This window comes from Colletotrichum orchidophilum (assembly GCF_001831195.1).
Source record: "Colletotrichum orchidophilum strain IMI 309357 chromosome Unknown Scaffold_8.1, whole genome shotgun sequence".
Classification (NCBI taxonomy): domain Eukaryota; kingdom Fungi; phylum Ascomycota; class Sordariomycetes; order Glomerellales; family Glomerellaceae; genus Colletotrichum; species Colletotrichum orchidophilum.
The window spans coordinates 480,195-498,930 of NW_019172964.1; the positions used below are offsets into that span (position 1 = coordinate 480,195).

Here is an 18,736-nt window from a genome sequence, read left to right on the forward strand (position 1 = left end):
CTGAAACGTCCTCTAGCCACAATTCTCGCTGCTTGTATCCTTGTTGTTTACAGTAAGCTCGTTTAAAAATCCCCATCGCCATCGTCTTCAATGCCTGGACAAAAGGGCAAAGCTGGGCCAGTGCCACAATCCATGGCACTGCGCCACACCCTCAATATCCGAAAACACGTCATCCGCACCCTTCCTCGCCCACGCCGCAGCGTGTTGCGCGTTCCCCAGGCGTGGAAAGCCTGAAAGTGTGTCCGCCTTCTTCATGGGAGGAGCAATATTAAGGTTCAGAGACGATTAGTGATGCGCCATTGTCGAGTGATCTAAAGTACTTTCATCATTTTCTCTTCTCATACTGCGAACCTCTGAGAAACCTCGACAGCTTGGGAGATCTCTTCAAACGTTCCGTCCACCTTGCGTCTGCATCGCCAAGTATTTTCCAATGATGGACACCACGCAGGAGCGGGAGCGTGAGCGTCACACAACGAGCTCCATCGCAGAGCAAGAACTGTTCTTTTCCCAATCGCCATCAGGCCAAGGCCAACCTCAGTCTGGGCAGCGGCAGCAGCAACAATCTCAGCCTCGATGGTATGATAATGCCAACGACGACTCGCCCGTCGAACCAAGGGGCGGGGTCCCGGCTGTGAACATCATTCCGGCCACGCCTTCCACCCTTCGCTCCAACAGCGTGCGCTCAAATCTCTCATGGCGGGACAGGGACGCCGAGAACCGGCAGGCGGCGGCGGCGGCGGCCGGGGCGCTCCCGGAGGTTGAGGAGGAAGACAGCATCTATGATCCACCGAGCACCAAAAGACCATCAACGCCACCTACTGAGTACAAGGTGCCCACTCACCACACGGCATCTACTTTTGACTCGCCGACTCAGACGAGGGTGGATGAAGATTACTATGTGTCGCCGATGACCGAGCCTGCTGTATTGCACAGGGACACGGGATTCACTCGTACAGACTCATTTGACAGTAAGCCAGCTGAGGTATCTTCTGAACGGTACTATAATGCGACATACTACCCTCAAAATGAGCAACCTTCTTCATTTGATAAAGGCAAAGCCGTTGAGACGCATCCGGAACCCGCGGTGCCGTATTATAGAACTGAGCACTCAAACGTCAATGAGCGCCGTTCATCATTCGATAAGGGCAAAGCCGCAGAAGCGCACCCACATTTTGAAGACCAGCCGCCTGTGCCGAACCCAAGACCAGTATCAGATATTCCCGACTTTTACGCTCAAGAACGTGGCGCCTACGGAACTACAGATCTGACAGTCCAAGAACAAGAGGACCGCGATTATGCAATGGCCCTGGCACTCCAGGAAGAGGAAGAAGACCAGTCGCCATCCCTTCCTCAACGGCACACCCAGCCGGCATGGAATAGCAACGGACCGCTCTCCTCCAATCCCTTCTCGTCACCCGAGGACCAGGATCGCGCCCTCGCGGAGCGTCTCCAAGAAGAGGAAGAGTCCGGGCCGCCGCCCCCCTTACCGGCCCGACCTCACCCCAAAGCCGTGGCGGAGCTCCTCGCCCAGAGCCAGGAACCTGCCCCATTCTCAAGAACGCCCTCTGTAGAAGGCATCATGCCGCCTCCCAAACGCCAAGGCTCGGACTTTGGCAACGACGACCCCTCCAACCCCATCCACTACAGCCGAGACCCTCACAAGCTCATCACCTATCTCGTCCCCTTCCCCAAGCCCTGGTTGGCCTCCAAAGCCCCCTCCGACACCGACGCCATGCCCACCCGCTTCCTCATCTACACGCCCCCTCCCCCGCCTCTCCAGGCGCCGCCCGAGGGTGTCAAGGAGGGCGTCAGCCACAAGGTACAGCGGAAGTGGCAGACCGAGGTCCGGCAGGCAAAGATGAGCGATGCAAAGACGACCAGCTGGGCGGGCTTCAAGGCCAAGTGTACGCGCGGTGTCGATAAGGCGATGCAGTATACCACCACGAGCAACTTGGACTACCTGGCGCGCGTCACGCCTCCGCCGAAGCCGCCCTCGGCTCTCTCGCGCAAGCTGTCCCTGAAGGGAAGGGTGAAGAAGGATAAAAAGGACAAGCAAGCTTCAGGCGATGAGAAGGAGACCAAAAAGAGCCTCGACGAGAAGAAGCGCGAGAGCTCCGACAACAGGGGTGACGCGGAAAAGCTCCTCCGCGACGACGAGAAGAAGTCGTCCGAGGATAAGGGCGCCGATGAGAGAGCGAGGGACGAGAAGAAGCGGGCCGAGGAGAAGGGCGACAGGGAGGAAGAAGAAGAGGACGGCTTTCAATCGCGGCAGGCGGAGAAGGACGAGCACGACGAGTCGATGGAAGACGATCCGGCTCACGCGTCACACGAGACCAAGAAGACGGTCGGCGTCGAGGAGATTGTCTTTGTGTACTCGCCCTCGATGAACATGACGCCCGAGGCGATGAGGGAGGAATTCATCAACTCCATGCTGCGGACAAAGTCCAAGGCGCAGCGCGACGCCATCATCGCGACCGGTCTGCTACCCGTTTCGCTGGCTATTGACACGGTCATGATTGCCGTCTCTGGACTCTTTGAGGTCAACGGTAAGCTGTCTTTACTTAACATCTAGTCTCTTGTGGCCCTTTTTACTGACTTTTCGCAGCCGTATGGGCATACTTCACCATCAAGGGCTCCAAGACGGCGCGGTCCGTCACCAAACGCATCGCCTCCTCCTCCAAGAGGCCCGAGTCCATCGACCCCGAAAAGTCCGAGGCCGAACTGGCCAAGGAGGACAAACTCCAGCTCAGCTTCAAGCCTGCTAATCGCATCGACGTACTGTCGCGGTACCTGGAGGCCGAGTGTCACCGCGTCGACTCGAAGTTGTTTCCCCGATACACCTCTTCGCCCACGGAAGCGTCAGTTCCCCCCCTCCCCCCCACACACACAGGCACCCACTTCAACCCATAGATATAAGGCAAGCTAACACACGAAAATAGGGAATGCCTAGAAGCGATCGGCTGGTCCCCGGCCCTGACGCGCGGTCAGAAGAACTGGGAAGACGAGGCGTGGGAGGTGAACGACGTCAAGGAGGATTTGAGGGTTGTGATGCACAAGGCTGCGAAGGAGTGGCGGAAGTGGTGCAATCGGTACGAGAAGAACCCGGAAAAGAGCTTGAGCAAGTGAATGAAGCATGCTTTGATTAGAAGCGCTGCATGATTTGAGCGAATACACAACATGTCCTTTTTGAGTTGGTGTGCGGCAAGATAAAGCACGTGTTATGCGTAGTTCAGCTATATATATCATCTGTCAACGGTGTGCTACGGCCGTAACTGAAGAAAGCCCGTATGCTCTCTGTTTAAACCTCCGCTTACCCATGACGCCGACTCACATGCCCAGAATCTTCTCATAACTTTTCCCATTCGCATTGGATTCAACTAAATCGGTTATTCAGCCCCATCCTACACTCAACTATACTTGTCCTGCTTTTGATCTCGGCCATAAACTTGCTTAGCTTACCACATGTTCCAGGTCCCAAGCTGCATAGTCGATATCAAGTTTCCAAACTCTACCTACGGGACGTCTATCAACGCCAGGTTTCTAATCTCGCCCGAAACAAGTCCATATGACTTGCTCCGCCTCTCACATAACACAGTCTGATATTCCCCGTCCAGACTTACGTATGCGCAGAAACGCAAGTATTTTGTTCATTCGTAGTTTTGCTGCTTCGCAAAATATTTCGAGGACATTTGAGATGGTCGCCGCCAGCCTGACGAGATGGATCCGGAATCGTTCGTTTCAGAGTAGACCACACAGTAGGGAAATGAAAGAATGTGTGATAAAGATTAGAGTGAACCGTACGTTCCTATCATTACCCGTAGGAGCCCTGGGAGGAGGTTGCGCTGTCTGCTTCCTCTCAATGCGGGAGATACGAAGCCTGAGCCTTCCAACGTGGAGGGGAAGCTCGCTGGCAACTCTTGCCCATGGTCTAGGAGTCAAGGCTAGAGCGTACCTCAGGGAGGTAAGCGATGGTTTTCATATTGCTTCACAGGCGCGGACTTTGGAGGTCAAGTTCGTTGACTCTGAAGGGGGACCAAAGCTGGTTCGCGTTAACAAGGACGGCATATCTTCTCAAGGTGATATTCGAAGCACTTCAACAGAGGCCTGCATGCGTTGTGGGAGTGAAACACCCATCACAGCTGGCTTGATTGCGAAGTAGGTAGAGGCGCGGGAAATTCGATGTTTTCAATTAATCGTGGTTGATGTCTAAGTACTTGTAGATGGGTGTATAGAAATAAACGTTATGAGCTCGAGCAACAAGAAGGGTCAACCTAATGTAAGGTACTCATCATGTCATGCGGTAGTTATTGGAGAGTATCGAGAGTAACTATCTGTGTGTGTGGATTCGGATAAGACTCACGATAATCATGGCTCTTGGACCAAAAGGTGGGAGATCAGATGACATCAGCTAGTCTCGGCAGACCACCCATTTCGGCCCGGCTCCGAAAAGCATCCTCGCCACCCGGGGAGACCGTTGGCGGGCAAAACCCTAGTGCCATCAAAGCCTCCTCTCGAGATCTTGCAATTCTTTTTTGCCCTTTCCCATCTCCACCATCCCCATGATTGAATGCGGGGTGAGCCCATGCTAGAGCTTTCTCCAAGACTCCACCAGTTCAAGCGACCCAATGCCGTCACCAGAAACACCTCGGGAAAGTCATCTCCATGTGGGGGAATCCTGGCCCTGACCAGCCCTCAAACCTTGTTTGAGATAGCTTCGGTAGAAAGACCACCGCCCCAGGGCCAGTACCAACCCAAACGTAACTTGAGAACCGTGTTGGTCGTGATCGGATCGGCGTCGACTGGCGATGCTCATTAAACACGAGGAAAACAACGTTGCGGGGGATGCGGAGCCGAAAGGCCAATGCCCCGTGGTTCCGAGCCATCCACAGTTGCACCAAGCATCTCCGATGGATGTAACGCACTTTTAAGAGAGTGCTTTCTCCTCTTCTTTTCGCCAGAGTGACCTTGTTTTCATTTTCATTCCAGCTCTGCTTCTCACGTGGGGGACTTGACGTGAGTCTCTATTTCCCGCAATGAAGGGTCTTGCCATCGCCTTTGCGGCATTCGTGTCGTCGACATGCGCGCAGTATATGAAGACACCCGCCTCGCCGCGTTATGGCTCTCACCAAGCCGTCCCGAGACAGGCTGGTAATCAGACTGGCGGCTCGTGGCCGTACGGTCCCTTTAGCACTCGCGGACGTGATATCGTCAATGCCCGCGGCGAGGTCGTGACATGGGCTGGTGTCAACTGGCCGATGAGTGGTAGGTTCAGCTTTCGAGTTGTGAGGAAGCCAGAAAGCCAGACTAACATACCATGAAGGAGAGACCATGGTTCCCGAAGGTCTGGAATGGGCCTCTGTCGATCAAATCCTCGACGACGTCGAGAGCGTCGGCTTCAACTACATCCGCATGTAAGTCCCTTTCATTCTTAGACGGGAATTACACACCACACTGCACATTCAGAATACCATCCCAACTCACACTCCTCTCAGGGGCTACTCCATCGAGATGGTTGACCAAATCTACGACCGCGCCGGCGAGGACGTCCCCCTCGAAGTCGCCATGATCACGGCCCTAGGCTTCGTCAACGGCACAAAGGTCACCAACGAAATCATCCGCCACAACCCCACCTGGACGCGTGAGACGACCCGCTTCGAGATCTGGTCCGCCGTCGTCGAGGCCGCCTACGAGCGCGGCATCTTCGTCTCCCCAGACGTCCACGTCGGAAAGGCCCAGTGGTGCTGCTCGCACACGGACGGCAACGCCTGGTTCGACGACGTCTACTTCAACACGACGCACTGGCGCCGCGGCCTGGGCTACGTCGCCAACTGGGCCAAATCCCACCCCAACATCGTCTCCCTCTCGCTCCGCAACGAGGTCCGCGAGTCGTGGAACGTGACGAACCTGTACTACAACTGGGAGACGCTCGTCGGCAACTTCTCGGCCGGCGCCGACGCCATCCACGAGGCGAACCCGGACGTCCTCATTCTCTGGGGCGGCATGCAGTACGGCCAGGACCTCTCCGCCCTCACCTCGGGCAAGAACTACCTGACGGCGCCGTGCTACAAGTGCACCGCCATCCGCGACGCCGCCCGCCGCGAGCCCAAGGTCTTTGACCTCGACAGCCACGCCTGGGCGGACAAGCTCGTCTGGGAGCTGCACCTCTACAAGATGAGCGAGGACCTCGACACGGGGACCTGCCCCATCATCGAGGCGGGCCTCTACCGCAGCGGCTTCAACGCGCTGGGCATCGACAAGCCCGCGGCCTGCAACGTCACCGACGACTGCCCCAAGGCAAGCCGGCTGACGCCCGTCATCTTCTCCGAGTTTGGCAACGCCCAAGATGATACTCTACGCAACGACACCCTGCAGGTGTGTCTGAGGGAGTACACCGTCAAGCACAAGGTCAGCTGGATGGTCTGGGGTCTCGCCGGCAGCTACCGCGTGCGGTCCGGCGCGCAGGGTGTCCCGGATACGTGGGGTCTGACAAACTATGAGTGGAACGGGTGGAACTCTCCCGAGACGATCGAGGATATCTGGAAGCCGTGGGTGAAGGCTATGAACCCGACAAGGAAGCCATGAAGCATGGCTATAGAGTACGAGTAGATCATAATGCGAATTATAATTTAATTTCAGGTTCTTGAGCGTGAGTTTCATTCAAGGGGCCTATTCTAAGAGGCAACAATAGTCAGGATGGTTTGCAAGTGCGGTGACATATACTACACGATAACAGACCACAGCCATACATTTCAACATCTGTAGAATGACTTAGTACAGATTCATGACGTTATCAGGCAATTTTACGTCAAAATATCCGCGACCAGGAAAGCAACCTAGATTTTGCAGAGTCGCCCGTCCCTTCTCTCCTTTCATCCCTTGTTTCTGACACATGGCTGGCGCCAGAAGACATCGTCTAAATCAACAGCTTTCTTAATCCTCAAAAGACGCTCGTAATTGCTGCCCCAAAAGGTATGCTGCGAGTCTTCCTCGTATGAAAGGCCCTGTACCATGTTAGCGGTAGTCTGAAAACTGCTGGTTTGGAACACCATATGGCTGCCTTACCTCGTTTAAGTAGGATCCTCCGCCCGGTGCCAACCATCGGAAGCCCTCGACTGAGTGGTAAATGCTCTTCTCGGCTTCCTTCTTGGATATGTCATTGGATGAAGTCCATCTAACGGCAGTGACTATGTGGAGGGATAATCAGCTCTAACTAATCCTCTCAATTGAACTAGCACAACTTGCTCCCGTGGATGTAAGCAGTCCTCCATGCCGAGTGTACAGCATCCCCTCCTCCCCTCGGCTTCGCGTGGTGCACACCCTTGCTGGAGACCAGAAAAGCATATACACCGCCCACATTATCGGTGGTCGTCTTCATCGCTACGGCCAGGGCTTCCAGGTCATTCGGCGGTAGCCTTGTAGAGGTCGTACATCCCGTTGCTACCCCCGGCAGTAACTGCGTTTCCTGGGGTAGTGATACTGGATCCAGCGAGCTTGAACTTATCCGGGTGGTAATGGATACCCGTCATGTGGTGCACCCAGATTGAGAGCGAGTCGGGGGCAATCGACCGGCCTAGGCAGTCGTGCTCTGTGCTCTTGACAACAAGTCTCACATTGTTCTTCCTCGCTACATCGACGGTCAACATCTGGCACACACACATACACACGAAAGAACGAGAAAATGACAAACCAAAATCGATGCCGAGCTTGACGTGCTCCGGCGTGGTAGCGTTCACGACGAATGCAGGCTATCCGTCAGGGCTGCACATATAAGCCGGGTCAGGAAGGCAGGAGTCATTAGCGAAGTTGCTCCAGACGACGGAGATGGGGTCATCGAAGTGGAGCTCGTACGAGTCCCAACGGGCCTCGACGTCGGCGCAGCGGGCCTCGTCGAAGACGGCCTGTCCGGGATGGCAGACAGCTCCCGGAGGAGTCGGTCGCAGGAGTCGTCCTTCCCCGAGTAACTCATCGAGGTAGGCCCAAGTTTCTGCCGAGGGCCAGTCAGCGCTGCCAAGGTAGGATCTGCATGTTGACTTGAAAGGAGTCTGGGGTGAGAGCCGCAGTAAAGAGTAGGCGACGCTTTATGGCGTATGACAACATAATTTTCAAGTGATAAGACTGGTAATCGAGGCTATAGTCTTACCTGGGTAGAATGATTATTTGAAGGCTGCGGCGGCATCCTTTTTTGAAGCGCCGTGATAGTCAAAGGAAGTCTAGAGCTGTGATCTCTGTGTAGCAAACAGTTCTGCTGAAGTGGCACGGAAGGATTGGGGCTGAGACAATGGGGTTGTAGCGGAGCTGTGAGATGTTGTCTCGACAAGTAAGGCGTCCGAGATGTGATGTCGTCGGGCTAAATATGAGACATCGATCTTACCAATTAAGAGATGGTTATTCCGAAAACTAAGCATCCCCCATAGATGTCGTTTATCTTTCAGCTCCGGCAAGACGACGTGTTGTCACGGTTGTGTCATCTCGCACACCGTTTATCGGGGCGCTAACGAGATCCTGATGCAGAGTGAGATTCATCTAGCCGTGACATCAACTCGCCCGTGTCAAAGGTTTACCAAGTCAGACTTGGCTGTGGCCTGGCTGGGCAATGGGCCAAACCGGAACACGCGAGCGATGAGACCATTAACATGTGTTCAGTACTAATATTTTGTTCTAGGCTGAAGTCTCAAGAGGTTTAACCTCAATCATCTGCTAATCTTGTGTCACAAACTCGTCGATGGAAATGTTACATCACGTCAGCGTTCATAGGGTAAGGTCACCAATGTTAGCATTGTCTCCACACAATAGCACCCGACTAACACTCAATTCCTCATTACTAAATGAAGAATCATGTGGTAAACTTGACAAATGACTTTGGGTGTGTATTCGTCGTTGTTGGTTCGGGGTACCGTGACACTAACGCAGACAAACTGCATGAAGACATCCAATTGGACATTTTGAATCATGTCGGCAGTTGAGTTGAGGTTTTCTAGGATCTCAACCAACCTTTTGGAACAACAATAAGGTGCATGGGGACGCATGGGATTGTTGTACTACCCTGATTGCGCACACCAAAAGCTTAAAAAAGGCTCTTCACCGATGCCGTACTACTGGATACCCAGCATCAATGCCATCTTTACGAGCACATTCATTAGCAATGATGAGGAGAGGTGCCACATCAAGGGCTCTACTCCGTCTCTGGGTGTGCAGATTCTTCGCCTCAAAGTGACACAAATCATCATCACATTGCTTTCCATTCATCCAATCTGATACCGCCTTGTATTACAGGTACAACTACCACGACCATATGAACGTATTGCATTACGCAGCATTTGCCCTTGACAAGCCTAGCCATAAACGATCTCGGAGTATCTTCAAGTCAGATACTTTCGGAGAGATCCCAGCTGGCATCTGTCAACTCGCGCAACCGCGCTGGCTGACTTACTATTCCCAGCGAGCTGAACACCCGTGACCCGTCTGAGTATTCGAAGACGTACCTCCCGGTAACCGAGCTTTCAGTCTCGCTTATAACGCGGTCCCGGTTCGTGGCAGCGACGTCGATGTATCTAAATCGATAATATTTCAACAGCTCGAGAGAGGCATACAGATTACGAACTGCGTATTCAGCATTGCTCAGGTCCATGATGCGCTGGAGGTAAATTGAATCCATCTCTTTGCCTGTCCCAAAGGTCGAGCTGGCTCTTGATGTAGTTGATTCACTCGTGTTCAGGGATATGCCGCTTGTCGGGGGAGAGGCCGGGCGTATCGATGACTGCATCTGGAGCTCGCCGTCATCGAGTTCGGCGGTCTGTATGTTGATGTCGTCTTCTTCGGCGACTAGGTAGTACGGCTGCATTTTTTATCAAGGATCGAATGAAGGATGTCTTACCACAGCCTTTTGTACCGATAATTGCTAGCAAGAGTGTCTTCAATCTGCTGTTTAGTTGGACTTTTCACCATGTGAGTACCCAGATGCAAGCTTGAATGATTTGTCAGGGGCGGTTTTGGGGCGGCAATAATACCACAGAGTGTCCGCGGTCATCTCTTCTCTGAGCTGAACTGATGAAGTCTAGTTCATCGAGTTCTTCTTTCACAAGCGTTCTACATGGTGAAATACCTCGAGACCAGACTGGAGTCTTATGAGGTTTTGACTGCGATGGGGATCTGAGGCAGGTGGCTTTAAACAGGCCCAAAAGAGCCGAAGCTTTCTCTGACTCAAGACAGAGAATTCGAAAGATTGTTACCGTGGCCGCTGTTACTCATTGAATTGAATAAAAAGAGTCGTCAAAGACGATATGTAAACTGCGTTGGGGAAACAATTGATTTCCGAAGTTTAAAAAAGAAAACTTTGACCGTACTCATTGTTCCTGCCAACGTTTGGAGTTTACTCTCTTCCACGCTGTGTCGACGGAGGCGGGCGACGACATTCCGTCACCTGCCCCAAAGAAATATCAGAAACTGAATTACTGGTTAAAGGCTTTGTATTTAGTTGATTCTCTAGAAAAAAGAACATGAAGAAGGATACAACTCGAGGGAATCTACGCTCGGGCTTGAGCAACCTTACTTGGACGACTTCTCGAGCGTGGCGGTCATCACAGAACTCGAAAAGTTCCCAAATGTCTGGCCGGTTGGCCCAATGGCAAGGCGTCTGACTACGATTCACCGTGGCATCAGGAGATTGTGGGTTCGACCCCCATGCTGGTCAAAATCTTTTGCAGTTTGAGGGGCAACTCAATCATGCATGCCTTTTTGCACAAACACAGACAAGTGCTCGAAGAGATTCTTCTTCGCTAGGTTTGTTTCATGTGAACAAGCTTAGTGGGCTGTTATGACAGACCTTGTGACTTGAGGTGTGGCGTTTTGTGGCCGACAACTCAGCCGCTAAACTCTGACAATGACGTTGTAAAGTCAGTTGCGAGCCGCCGAAAAGAGTCGTTTGCAAATGCTCCCTCCCAGTCAATATTCGGCGTAGGAAGAAAACACTTGCCAACACACACCCAGTCTGCAAGTCGTCTTAAGTCCAGAATAAGCCAGCGTGCTGACCGACTGTTTGCCAAAGGCAAGATAGGCAGGTCTTCCAACACTTTGAATGCCGAAACGAGCTTGGACGTAGCGAATTAGTGGCCGTTGCTAGCCCGGAGTCTCGAGAGCCTGCGCGGCAAACTTTCTGTTGGCCCGGACTCTACTCTTTCAGCCCCCTAGCTCGACCATTTCTTCTTTCTCAGTGTGTTCCAAGACAATTGAAGGTCAAAACCTAGCCCGCACTCTTGTCGTCTGGATAACTCGGCAAGTCCACCTTCCGACCAGGGGCTCCGCCGAGGCCGGTACCATTGCGCCAGACAGGGGGCGGATTGTTGTTCGCAGAGGAACTTGTGAGATGAGATGCTGTGCCGCAGTGACGTACCTTGGCACTTTGGTAAGGCACCACCACCCGGAGCCCTGGGAGGTGTGATACAGGAGAGCAACACAGTAATAGCTGAGGCACGGTTGTTTGCATACGAGGGGTCCCTTCGAGTCGTGGGACAAGGAGATGACGGTAAAGAGTGCGGTACGAAGAGTTCGTGTCTCAGTCGAGTCACCCAAAGTTGGTTACTGTGAACGTGATACGACCCATTACGAGGTAAACTCAGCCCTGCCGATCGTCAGCAGTAGCAATTGTGGATCACTTGGTGATTCCGTCAAGATAATAGCCTGGGTGAGGAAGAATGATGGACACCAATGCAGCATCGTGGCAGACAATTGAGCTTCAGCCCGGCCGCCCCATCCCCGCCCCGTCGTTGTCTTTTCCTGTCTGCCCCGACCAATTGCAAACCTCAATGGGAGCGAGCCCGCCCACCTGAACCTTGCTCCGCAGACTGTACCTCACTGTCTCCGTACGGATAGCGATGGCTTCCGCGTAAAGTAGTGGGTGAGGTGCCGATCAGCAAGGTGCAGGTGCAGGTGCTGGTGCTGGTGCTGACGACGCTGGCGGGACGAGGAAAGCGCCCGGCGGGAAGTCGCAGGGGTCGCCTGCCAAGTTGCGTGCCGACTTTCCCAGAGTCGCCCCCCAGATTGCACCAATTTGCAGCCAATCTGCACCAAAAATACTCGACTTGGCGACGCAAACAGCCCGCCTTGGCCTCCAAAAGAAGTGCGATGTGCCTCTTGTTTTCATGTGTCTGCCTACCTAACTCTGGTCACTTATAGGCGGTCGACGGTCAGTCAGCGGCCTGCCATTTCGGATTTCTCTTTCTTGGCGAACCTGCACGGCATCCGCCATTCATCCTTCCTCCTCCCCTCGTTTCCGCCCAGACGTCTTGGTGTTTTGGCCTCGTGTATTTTCCCCATTATCCTGTTCCTTTTTTTTCGGGGGTCTCATCGGTTGTTTGTTTCTTCCCAGTATTATTTTTTGCTCATTATTCTTTCCTGTCGTCAAGAAGACATTGGAGGCAATACATTCCGAAGACCATAATTCTGCTGGAGATCCACGCACGCAGCAGCGCACCCACCCCTGCTAGACGGCGGCGGCGGCGACGACGACGACAAAAGCCCCATTGCCATTAATCCGATAAGACGACTCGAAAAAAAAAAGTAGCGACATCCCAAATCCGTACAAACGGTCCAGAGACGTACACTTTCTGACCCCGGGGGAAACCCTTCGAGGCTGTCAAACGACCGCACACGTCAAAAAACGATCCCGTTCCGTCCCATCTCCAATACGTTCGTTCAGGCGGCGCCACAACCCGCACGCGTATACCCGAACTCGAAACGAAAGCTTGTTGCGGCTTAAGCTTGGTCGATACGACGGGAGAGGCACAACCGCCCCCCATTACGGATACATCCCCTCGAGATCCTCACACTTTTAGATCAGGGTACCTGCTCGAGACCCTTTCTCAGAAAGACGACAAGAATCCCATATCAGTGGCGGTTCACCTTTCTCCTGGGCTCAGCAAACACCCACAGGCCAATTCGACTCGTCTCAGCACATTGCGCAAAGGGAATCACAAACAGGGGAAAAGAGTGCGAAACCTATAAACATCAAAATCCACAGGGGAAGAAGATCACGATGACGTTCCCAGCTCCAGCCCACGCACGACGCAGTATAGTCTGCGTCGCAGCCTTCGTCATCCTCACCACAATATTCCTTGCGGCCGCCCGCCTCGCCTCTCTAGACCTCACACCGACCATCCGTCGTCGCCCCGCCGCTAAAAGTGCACTTGGGTACCTCTCGCCCGCCGACGCACCAATGTCCTACGGCGAGACCGCCCGCCCAGGCTTCACTGACCTCTCGGTCCACATCGCCAATCTCCCAGAGCGTCACCTCCCCTCCCGAGCGAACCCGAGCCGCAGGCTCGTCGTCGTCGGCGATGTCCACGGCATGCGCGCCTCCCTCGACAGGCTGCTCGAGGAGCTGCACTTCGACACTGCCCGCGGCGACCACCTCGTCCTCGCCGGCGACATGATCAACAAGGGCCCCGACTCTCGCGGCGTCCTGGATCTGGCCATGCGCCTCGGCGCCTCCGCCGTGCGCGGGAACCACGAGGACCGCGTGCTGCTCGCGCACCAGAATATGAAGACCACCTACGTCGCCGATGAGGACGCTCACGGCGGACCTGTCAACAAGAAAGAGGAAGATGAAGAGGAGGACGAAGAGGAGGGAGAGTCCAAAGCAGAGAACAAGGAGGGCTCCAGCACGGACAATCAGTCAGAAGAATCGTCAAGCGACAATGCCTCACCCAAGAGCGAAGGCCAGGACGAGGCCGAAGACGAGGCACCCCCAGAAGAAACCGAACCAGACGACCTCGAACCCGCAATCTTCCCCCACGGCGACTCCAAAGAACGCGCCACCGCCCGCTCCCTAACCCGCAAGCAGCTCAAATGGCTCGCCACCCTCCCCGTGATCCTCGACGTCGGCACCGTTGATTCCATCGGCAACCTCGTTGTCGTCCACGCCGGGCTCGTCCCCGGCCTCGCCCTCAAACGCCAAGACCCCTGGGCCGTCATGAACATGCGCGGCCTCGTCTACCCGCGCGAGGAGCTCCGTCGACAAGAGGCCCACCGCGCCCTCGAAGAGTACCGCAGGTCCCACACCGCCGCGCCGGGCGTCACCGAGACCATGATTCAGCGCGAGCACGAGCGGAGGAGGAAGCCCCACGATCGCAAGATTGCCATCCCCACCGATCGCCGAGGCGGCTCGAGCAGCTGGCCAAAGGCGTGGAACGCGCACCAAAAGGCACTTCCCGAGAAGGAACCCCGGACCGCCGTCGCGTACGGCCACGATTCCAAGACGGGTCTTAACATTGCCCAGTATACGTTTGGTCTCGATTCCGGTTGCGTCAACGGCGGGGAGCTGACCGCGCTCGTCATCGAGGCCTCGGCCGAGGGCGGCGTCACGCATTTTATCAAGAGCGTCAAGTGCGACAAGGACGAGGGGAGAAAGGACAAGAAGAAGAAGAAGCATAGGAAGAGCAAGAAAGGCAAGAAGAGAAGCGAGGAGCAGGGGGACGAGGCCAAGTCATAGAGAGAGAAGAGCGCGCGTCTTTCTGGTACAGGAAATTGAGGATCAAGGGAAATATCACTTAAAGAAGGGAAAAGGCGAATCAGACGGCACGGCACGGCACGTCCACGACGGACACCCCAGATAGAAGGCCAGTATACAAAAGCCGGAAAGGAGAGAAACAACAATAGCATGCATGGACTGGCTGCTCGATACTCTTGCATTTCTTAAGGGAGAAATGGATATATCTAGAGTCATCGCCAACGTCCCTACCGCCTAGAGGCATCCACTGTACGAAACAAGACGTAATTAATCCGTCTGTATCGGGATGCAACCTATAATTACTTTAATGATGCGTCATGTTACTAGGCGTTTGTCTTTAATTCAATTCACACCATCAAGTCAATTTTTGGGAGACCAATTTCTCGGATTTTTGCTACCAAGCAGTCTATCTTTGTGATTTTTTGCCTCCCTTCGAAAAAAATAAGGTGACTTCCACACACTCAGCGCCTCTTCCATCACTTGAAGCGCTGTTTGCTGGGGGTGTATGTGTGTGATGGGGGGGATTTGTTTGTTTTCCTTCTCATTAAGTCATTCTCACATCATGATACGTATCCTCCCAATGGAAAAGTGTCTCGCCCGCAGGCGTGGCTCTGCGTTTTTGTTTTTGTTGGTTCCTTTCCGCGTCAGAGTAGGCAATTTATGCCTGGACCTTCTGCTTGATGATGTCCTTGAGGGTAACGGCGTCAGCGGCGAACTTGGAGATACCCTCACGAAGCTTCTCGACGGCCATTTGCTCCTCGTTGAAGTCGAAGCGGAAGGTAGCCTCATCGTTGATGTAGGTCTTCTTCTCAATGTCGAGGCTGGAGGCCTGGGCGGCATCGAGCTTCTTGGGGACGACGGCGTCGGAGTTGAGGAGCTCCTCAAGCAGGTTGGGCTGGTGCATGTGTTAGTTACTGGGTCTTTGAAGCGCACAGGAGCGAACACGATGGTTGGTGGCAAACGTACGGAGATGGTGAGGTAATCGCAGCCGGCAAGCTCGGTGATCTCGCCAATGTTGCGGAAGGAGGCACCCATGACAATGGTCTTGTAGCCGAACTTCTTGTAGTAGTTGAAGATGGTGCCGACGGACTTGACACCGGGGTCCTCCTCCTTGGTGTACTCCTTCTTGTGGGCGGCCTTGTACCAATCGAGGATACGGCCGACGAAGGGGGAGATGAGGTAGGCACCGGCCTCGGCGGCGGCGATGGCCTGGGTGATGGAGAACATCAGGGTCAGGTTGGTGTTGATGCCGTGGTCACGCTGGAGGATCTCGGCAGCCTTGATACCCTCCCAGGTGGAGGCGATCTTGATCAGGACGCGGTCCTTGGAGATGCCTTGCTCCTTGTACAGCTACGGGTGTGTCAGCAAAGTTGCTCAAAAGGTGTCAAGATCACACTGGAGGCGAAAAGGGGCACATACGTCAATAATGTGCAGGGCCTTGTCGACGGAGGCCTTGGTGTCGAAGGACAGACGGGCGTCAACCTCGGTGGAGACCTTGCCGGGGACGATCTTGAGGATCTCCTTGCCAAACTCGACGAGAAGGGCATCGAGGGCAGCGTCGACCTGCTCGTCGACGGAACCGCCCTTCTTCTTGGCGTAGGCGACGGCCTCGTCAATCAGCTTGGCGTACTCGGCCTTCTTGGAAGCGGCGAGAATGAGGGAAGGGTTGGTGGTGGCATCTTGGGGCTTGTACTTGGCGATGGCTGTACAGTCGTCATGTTAGCGAACATCATTTGCCTTGTGGTATACTGCCACGATCCATTGGCCGTGTTGGCCGTGATGGATTGAGGTTGTAGTGGCGAAGCGGTGATCAAGAAGTCTTTTGAGAGATTTTGGGGAATGGCGGGGAGGAAGAGGCGGGGTGGACTGACAGGCAAAGTCGCCAGAGTCACTGACGACGACGGTGCCGGTGGCCTTGAGCTGGTCGAGAGAGGTAGACATGGTGATGTTTGATGAAGGAATTGTGGCGGTTGTGGTATCAAGAAGGGAGATTGACTTGAAGAGGAAGAGGAGAGGAAAGGAGGAGCAAGCAGGAAAGGGGAAAGAAGAGGACGTGAGGTTATAGAAGTAGTAGATCTTTGTTGAGGAACAAGCGCACCGCACCGCACCGTACCTCCCCCGGGTACGAGGGGTAATTTGTCCCTCATCCTCACACGCCGGGATGACGGACGGTAGCCGCCCCCCCTAGTGTGGGTCTAGAAATGCCATGTATCTGAGAGTAGCTGGGTAGCTGGGTAGGTACGGAGTACAGAGTACCGTGGGTACATGACATGAGCAAAAACCGCCGCGCCGTTCCCGAAGACGAGAAAAGCTGACGGTATCGGCTATTACCTGGTTGTGATGCTACAGAATCCGTATCCATGGGCCTTGCCGTTCAGCCCAGCACCCTTTGAGCCATTTTAACTGACTGGGTAGTCAATGCAATTTTTTCTAGAATGTTGATCAGATTCTTTTTGAGTTGTTGTTGGTTCATCTCTCGACCCCTACCGTTTTGCAGGCTTTCTGCTTCGAGTGACCTACCTACTTAGACTTACTTACATCAACCTCCGACGACCGTCCACGTCCATTTTTTTCCCTCCCGCCCACCGTTTGGCGGGGTATGATTACGTCGTGGCGACCCACACCTCATGGACGACCGTGAGTAAGGCTGTTGCAGGTCGCTGCATACCTTAGGAGCAGAGCTGTGCTGTGCAACTGCTGCAGTTGCTGCTTCAGCATTCCCCGTCGCCCGCCCACCTGCGACCCTAGCGGTAGAGGTATCCGTAAAGGAATCCAGGTGCCCCCCCCATCAACATCCGCGGTGCCGCCCCTCCACGACCCAGAATCAATCGTCATACCCCCAGTGTTTTCCGTGGAACTTGATGCCAGTTTGAGCAATGCTGCTGCTTGCTGTCCTGTGCTGCCTCTGTTTTATGCCACTTTTGATGGATCCGTTGATAATCACATCGGCGGTTCCGCCTTTTCGCTGTCGCAAGTACCCTGTCGGATATCCTCAATGCTAGCCAAGGCTTGTTTCTAAGAAATCGCTCTTTGCCCGCCTGCTGCGAGGCTGCACAGGGCAGGCCTGGAGGGAATCCGACGTACCCATCTCCATAGAAAAACGGTGGAAAATCGCGAATCACGATGGGCTCTTGCGTCGCTCAGGACAACCCAAACCCCATTTACCAAGCAACAGCCACCGTCCCTCATAGTAAAATCAAGGAAATGACATCGGCTGGAGCGTCAAAGAAGCGAACAAAATACCTTGCCCGGGTTCTTATCACATTGAGGCGAAAGAAGGAACCTGGAAAACTAGAGATATCTCAAAGGCCCGACTCGAGACAACTTGGAATATTCCACTCGTCTTCGGTGTTAGGCGATGTCAAAATTGCTTGGTCACACGCCGCCGTTCGTCATCGCCGTTCCCCCCCGCCGTCGCCGTAGATGCCCCGTCCGTTCCGGCGACTTCTAATTACTCACCTCCCTACCCTTCAGCAAGAACAATGCTACCTATTGACCTTAGGTAATGACAGACAGCTAGCTAGCCTGAGACGCTTCTTCGGCTCAGATAACCCACTCACCCACTGTAGCCGTGGCCGTCGCCCCCATCCCCTCGACATGAGTTGAAGAGGTCATCCCGCTCGAAGTCATCTCGCAAGACTTGTGTGTACTACTTCTGCTCTGTGTTTGTCTCAACCAAAGGCTTGACCCCAAGATTGCGCAAAACTGCCTTGGCATTGTGACTCAGCTACTCCTCCTAAGGAAACCCGTCCCCAAAAGACCTCCAGCGTGCTTCTCACCTTCAACCACGTGCTCGCCATCGCTCTTCATTGGCCAAAGACTTACGCCCCTTGACTTTATCCGTCAGATCCGCCCGCCAGCCGCCGCCTCAATCGCCCCTCGGTTGTTATGGAACTCGTTGGGCGGGTTATCTCTCACAACGCACCCCCATGCCACGGCCTCTTAATTCGGCCGTGGTTACGGTAGCAGGAAAAGAGAGATAGACCAAGGATATAATTAGACCAGGGGAGAAGAAAAAAAGAGAGGCAAAGCCCGTTATCGTGGGATTTTTTACCGCCACCAGTTCCGCGCCAATGTCCGACGAGCTTTATTAGCCCAACACACTCTCCTTGCCCCCCCCGAAGTCGCCCTCTTCTAGACAACCTGGAAAGGTTGACCCCCACCTTGAATTAGGAAACTCCGATTGCCAGTATTCTCTGACCTTCCACCGCCTACTCCCACGCCAGCCTCTCG

At 54.2% G+C, this 18,736-nt stretch overlaps 6 protein-coding genes across 6 annotated transcripts; 3 read left to right on the forward strand and 3 right to left on the reverse strand.

Moving 5' to 3' along the window:
• Positions 1–433: 433 nt before the first annotated feature.
• CORC01_01608 (uncharacterized protein) lies at positions 434–3,126 on the forward strand (the record flags this gene model as incomplete). The annotated part of the gene is made up of 3 exons (XM_022613262.1): positions 434–2,546; positions 2,606–2,858; positions 2,940–3,126. 3 exons carry the CDS (start codon positions 434–436, stop codon positions 3,124–3,126), a joined length of 2,553 nt encoding a protein of 850 aa, XP_022480361.1.
• Positions 3,127–5,033: 1,907 nt separating this feature from the next.
• Positions 5,034–6,582, forward strand: CORC01_01609 (beta-1,6-galactanase; the record flags this gene model as incomplete). The annotated part of the gene is made up of 3 exons (XM_022613263.1): positions 5,034–5,262; positions 5,321–5,411; positions 5,493–6,582. The coding sequence occupies 3 exons, from the start codon at positions 5,034–5,036 to the stop codon at positions 6,580–6,582; spliced, it is 1,410 nt and encodes a 469-aa protein (XP_022480362.1).
• Positions 6,583–7,397: 815 nt separating this feature from the next.
• Positions 7,398–7,966, reverse strand: CORC01_01610 (FAD binding domain-containing protein; the record flags this gene model as incomplete). The annotated part of the gene is made up of 2 exons (XM_022613264.1): positions 7,398–7,624; positions 7,849–7,966. 2 exons carry the CDS (start codon positions 7,964–7,966, stop codon positions 7,398–7,400), a joined length of 345 nt encoding a protein of 114 aa, XP_022480363.1.
• Positions 7,967–9,092: 1,126 nt separating this feature from the next.
• CORC01_01611 (uncharacterized protein) lies at positions 9,093–9,841 on the reverse strand (the record flags this gene model as incomplete). Its single annotated transcript, XM_022613265.1, has 2 exons — positions 9,093–9,119; positions 9,431–9,841. 2 exons carry the CDS (start codon positions 9,839–9,841, stop codon positions 9,093–9,095), a joined length of 438 nt encoding a protein of 145 aa, XP_022480364.1.
• Positions 9,842–13,030: 3,189 nt separating this feature from the next.
• CORC01_01612 (calcineurin-like phosphoesterase) lies at positions 13,031–14,485 on the forward strand (the record flags this gene model as incomplete). Its single annotated transcript, XM_022613266.1, has 1 exon — positions 13,031–14,485. The coding sequence occupies one exon, from the start codon at positions 13,031–13,033 to the stop codon at positions 14,483–14,485; it is 1,455 nt and encodes a 484-aa protein (XP_022480365.1).
• A 676-nt stretch (positions 14,486–15,161) lies between these two features.
• Positions 15,162–16,444, reverse strand: CORC01_01613 (transaldolase; the record flags this gene model as incomplete). Its single annotated transcript, XM_022613267.1, has 4 exons — positions 15,162–15,398; positions 15,470–15,853; positions 15,923–16,206; positions 16,375–16,444. 4 exons carry the CDS (start codon positions 16,442–16,444, stop codon positions 15,162–15,164), a joined length of 975 nt encoding a protein of 324 aa, XP_022480366.1.
• Positions 16,445–18,736: the final 2,292 nt, after the last annotated feature.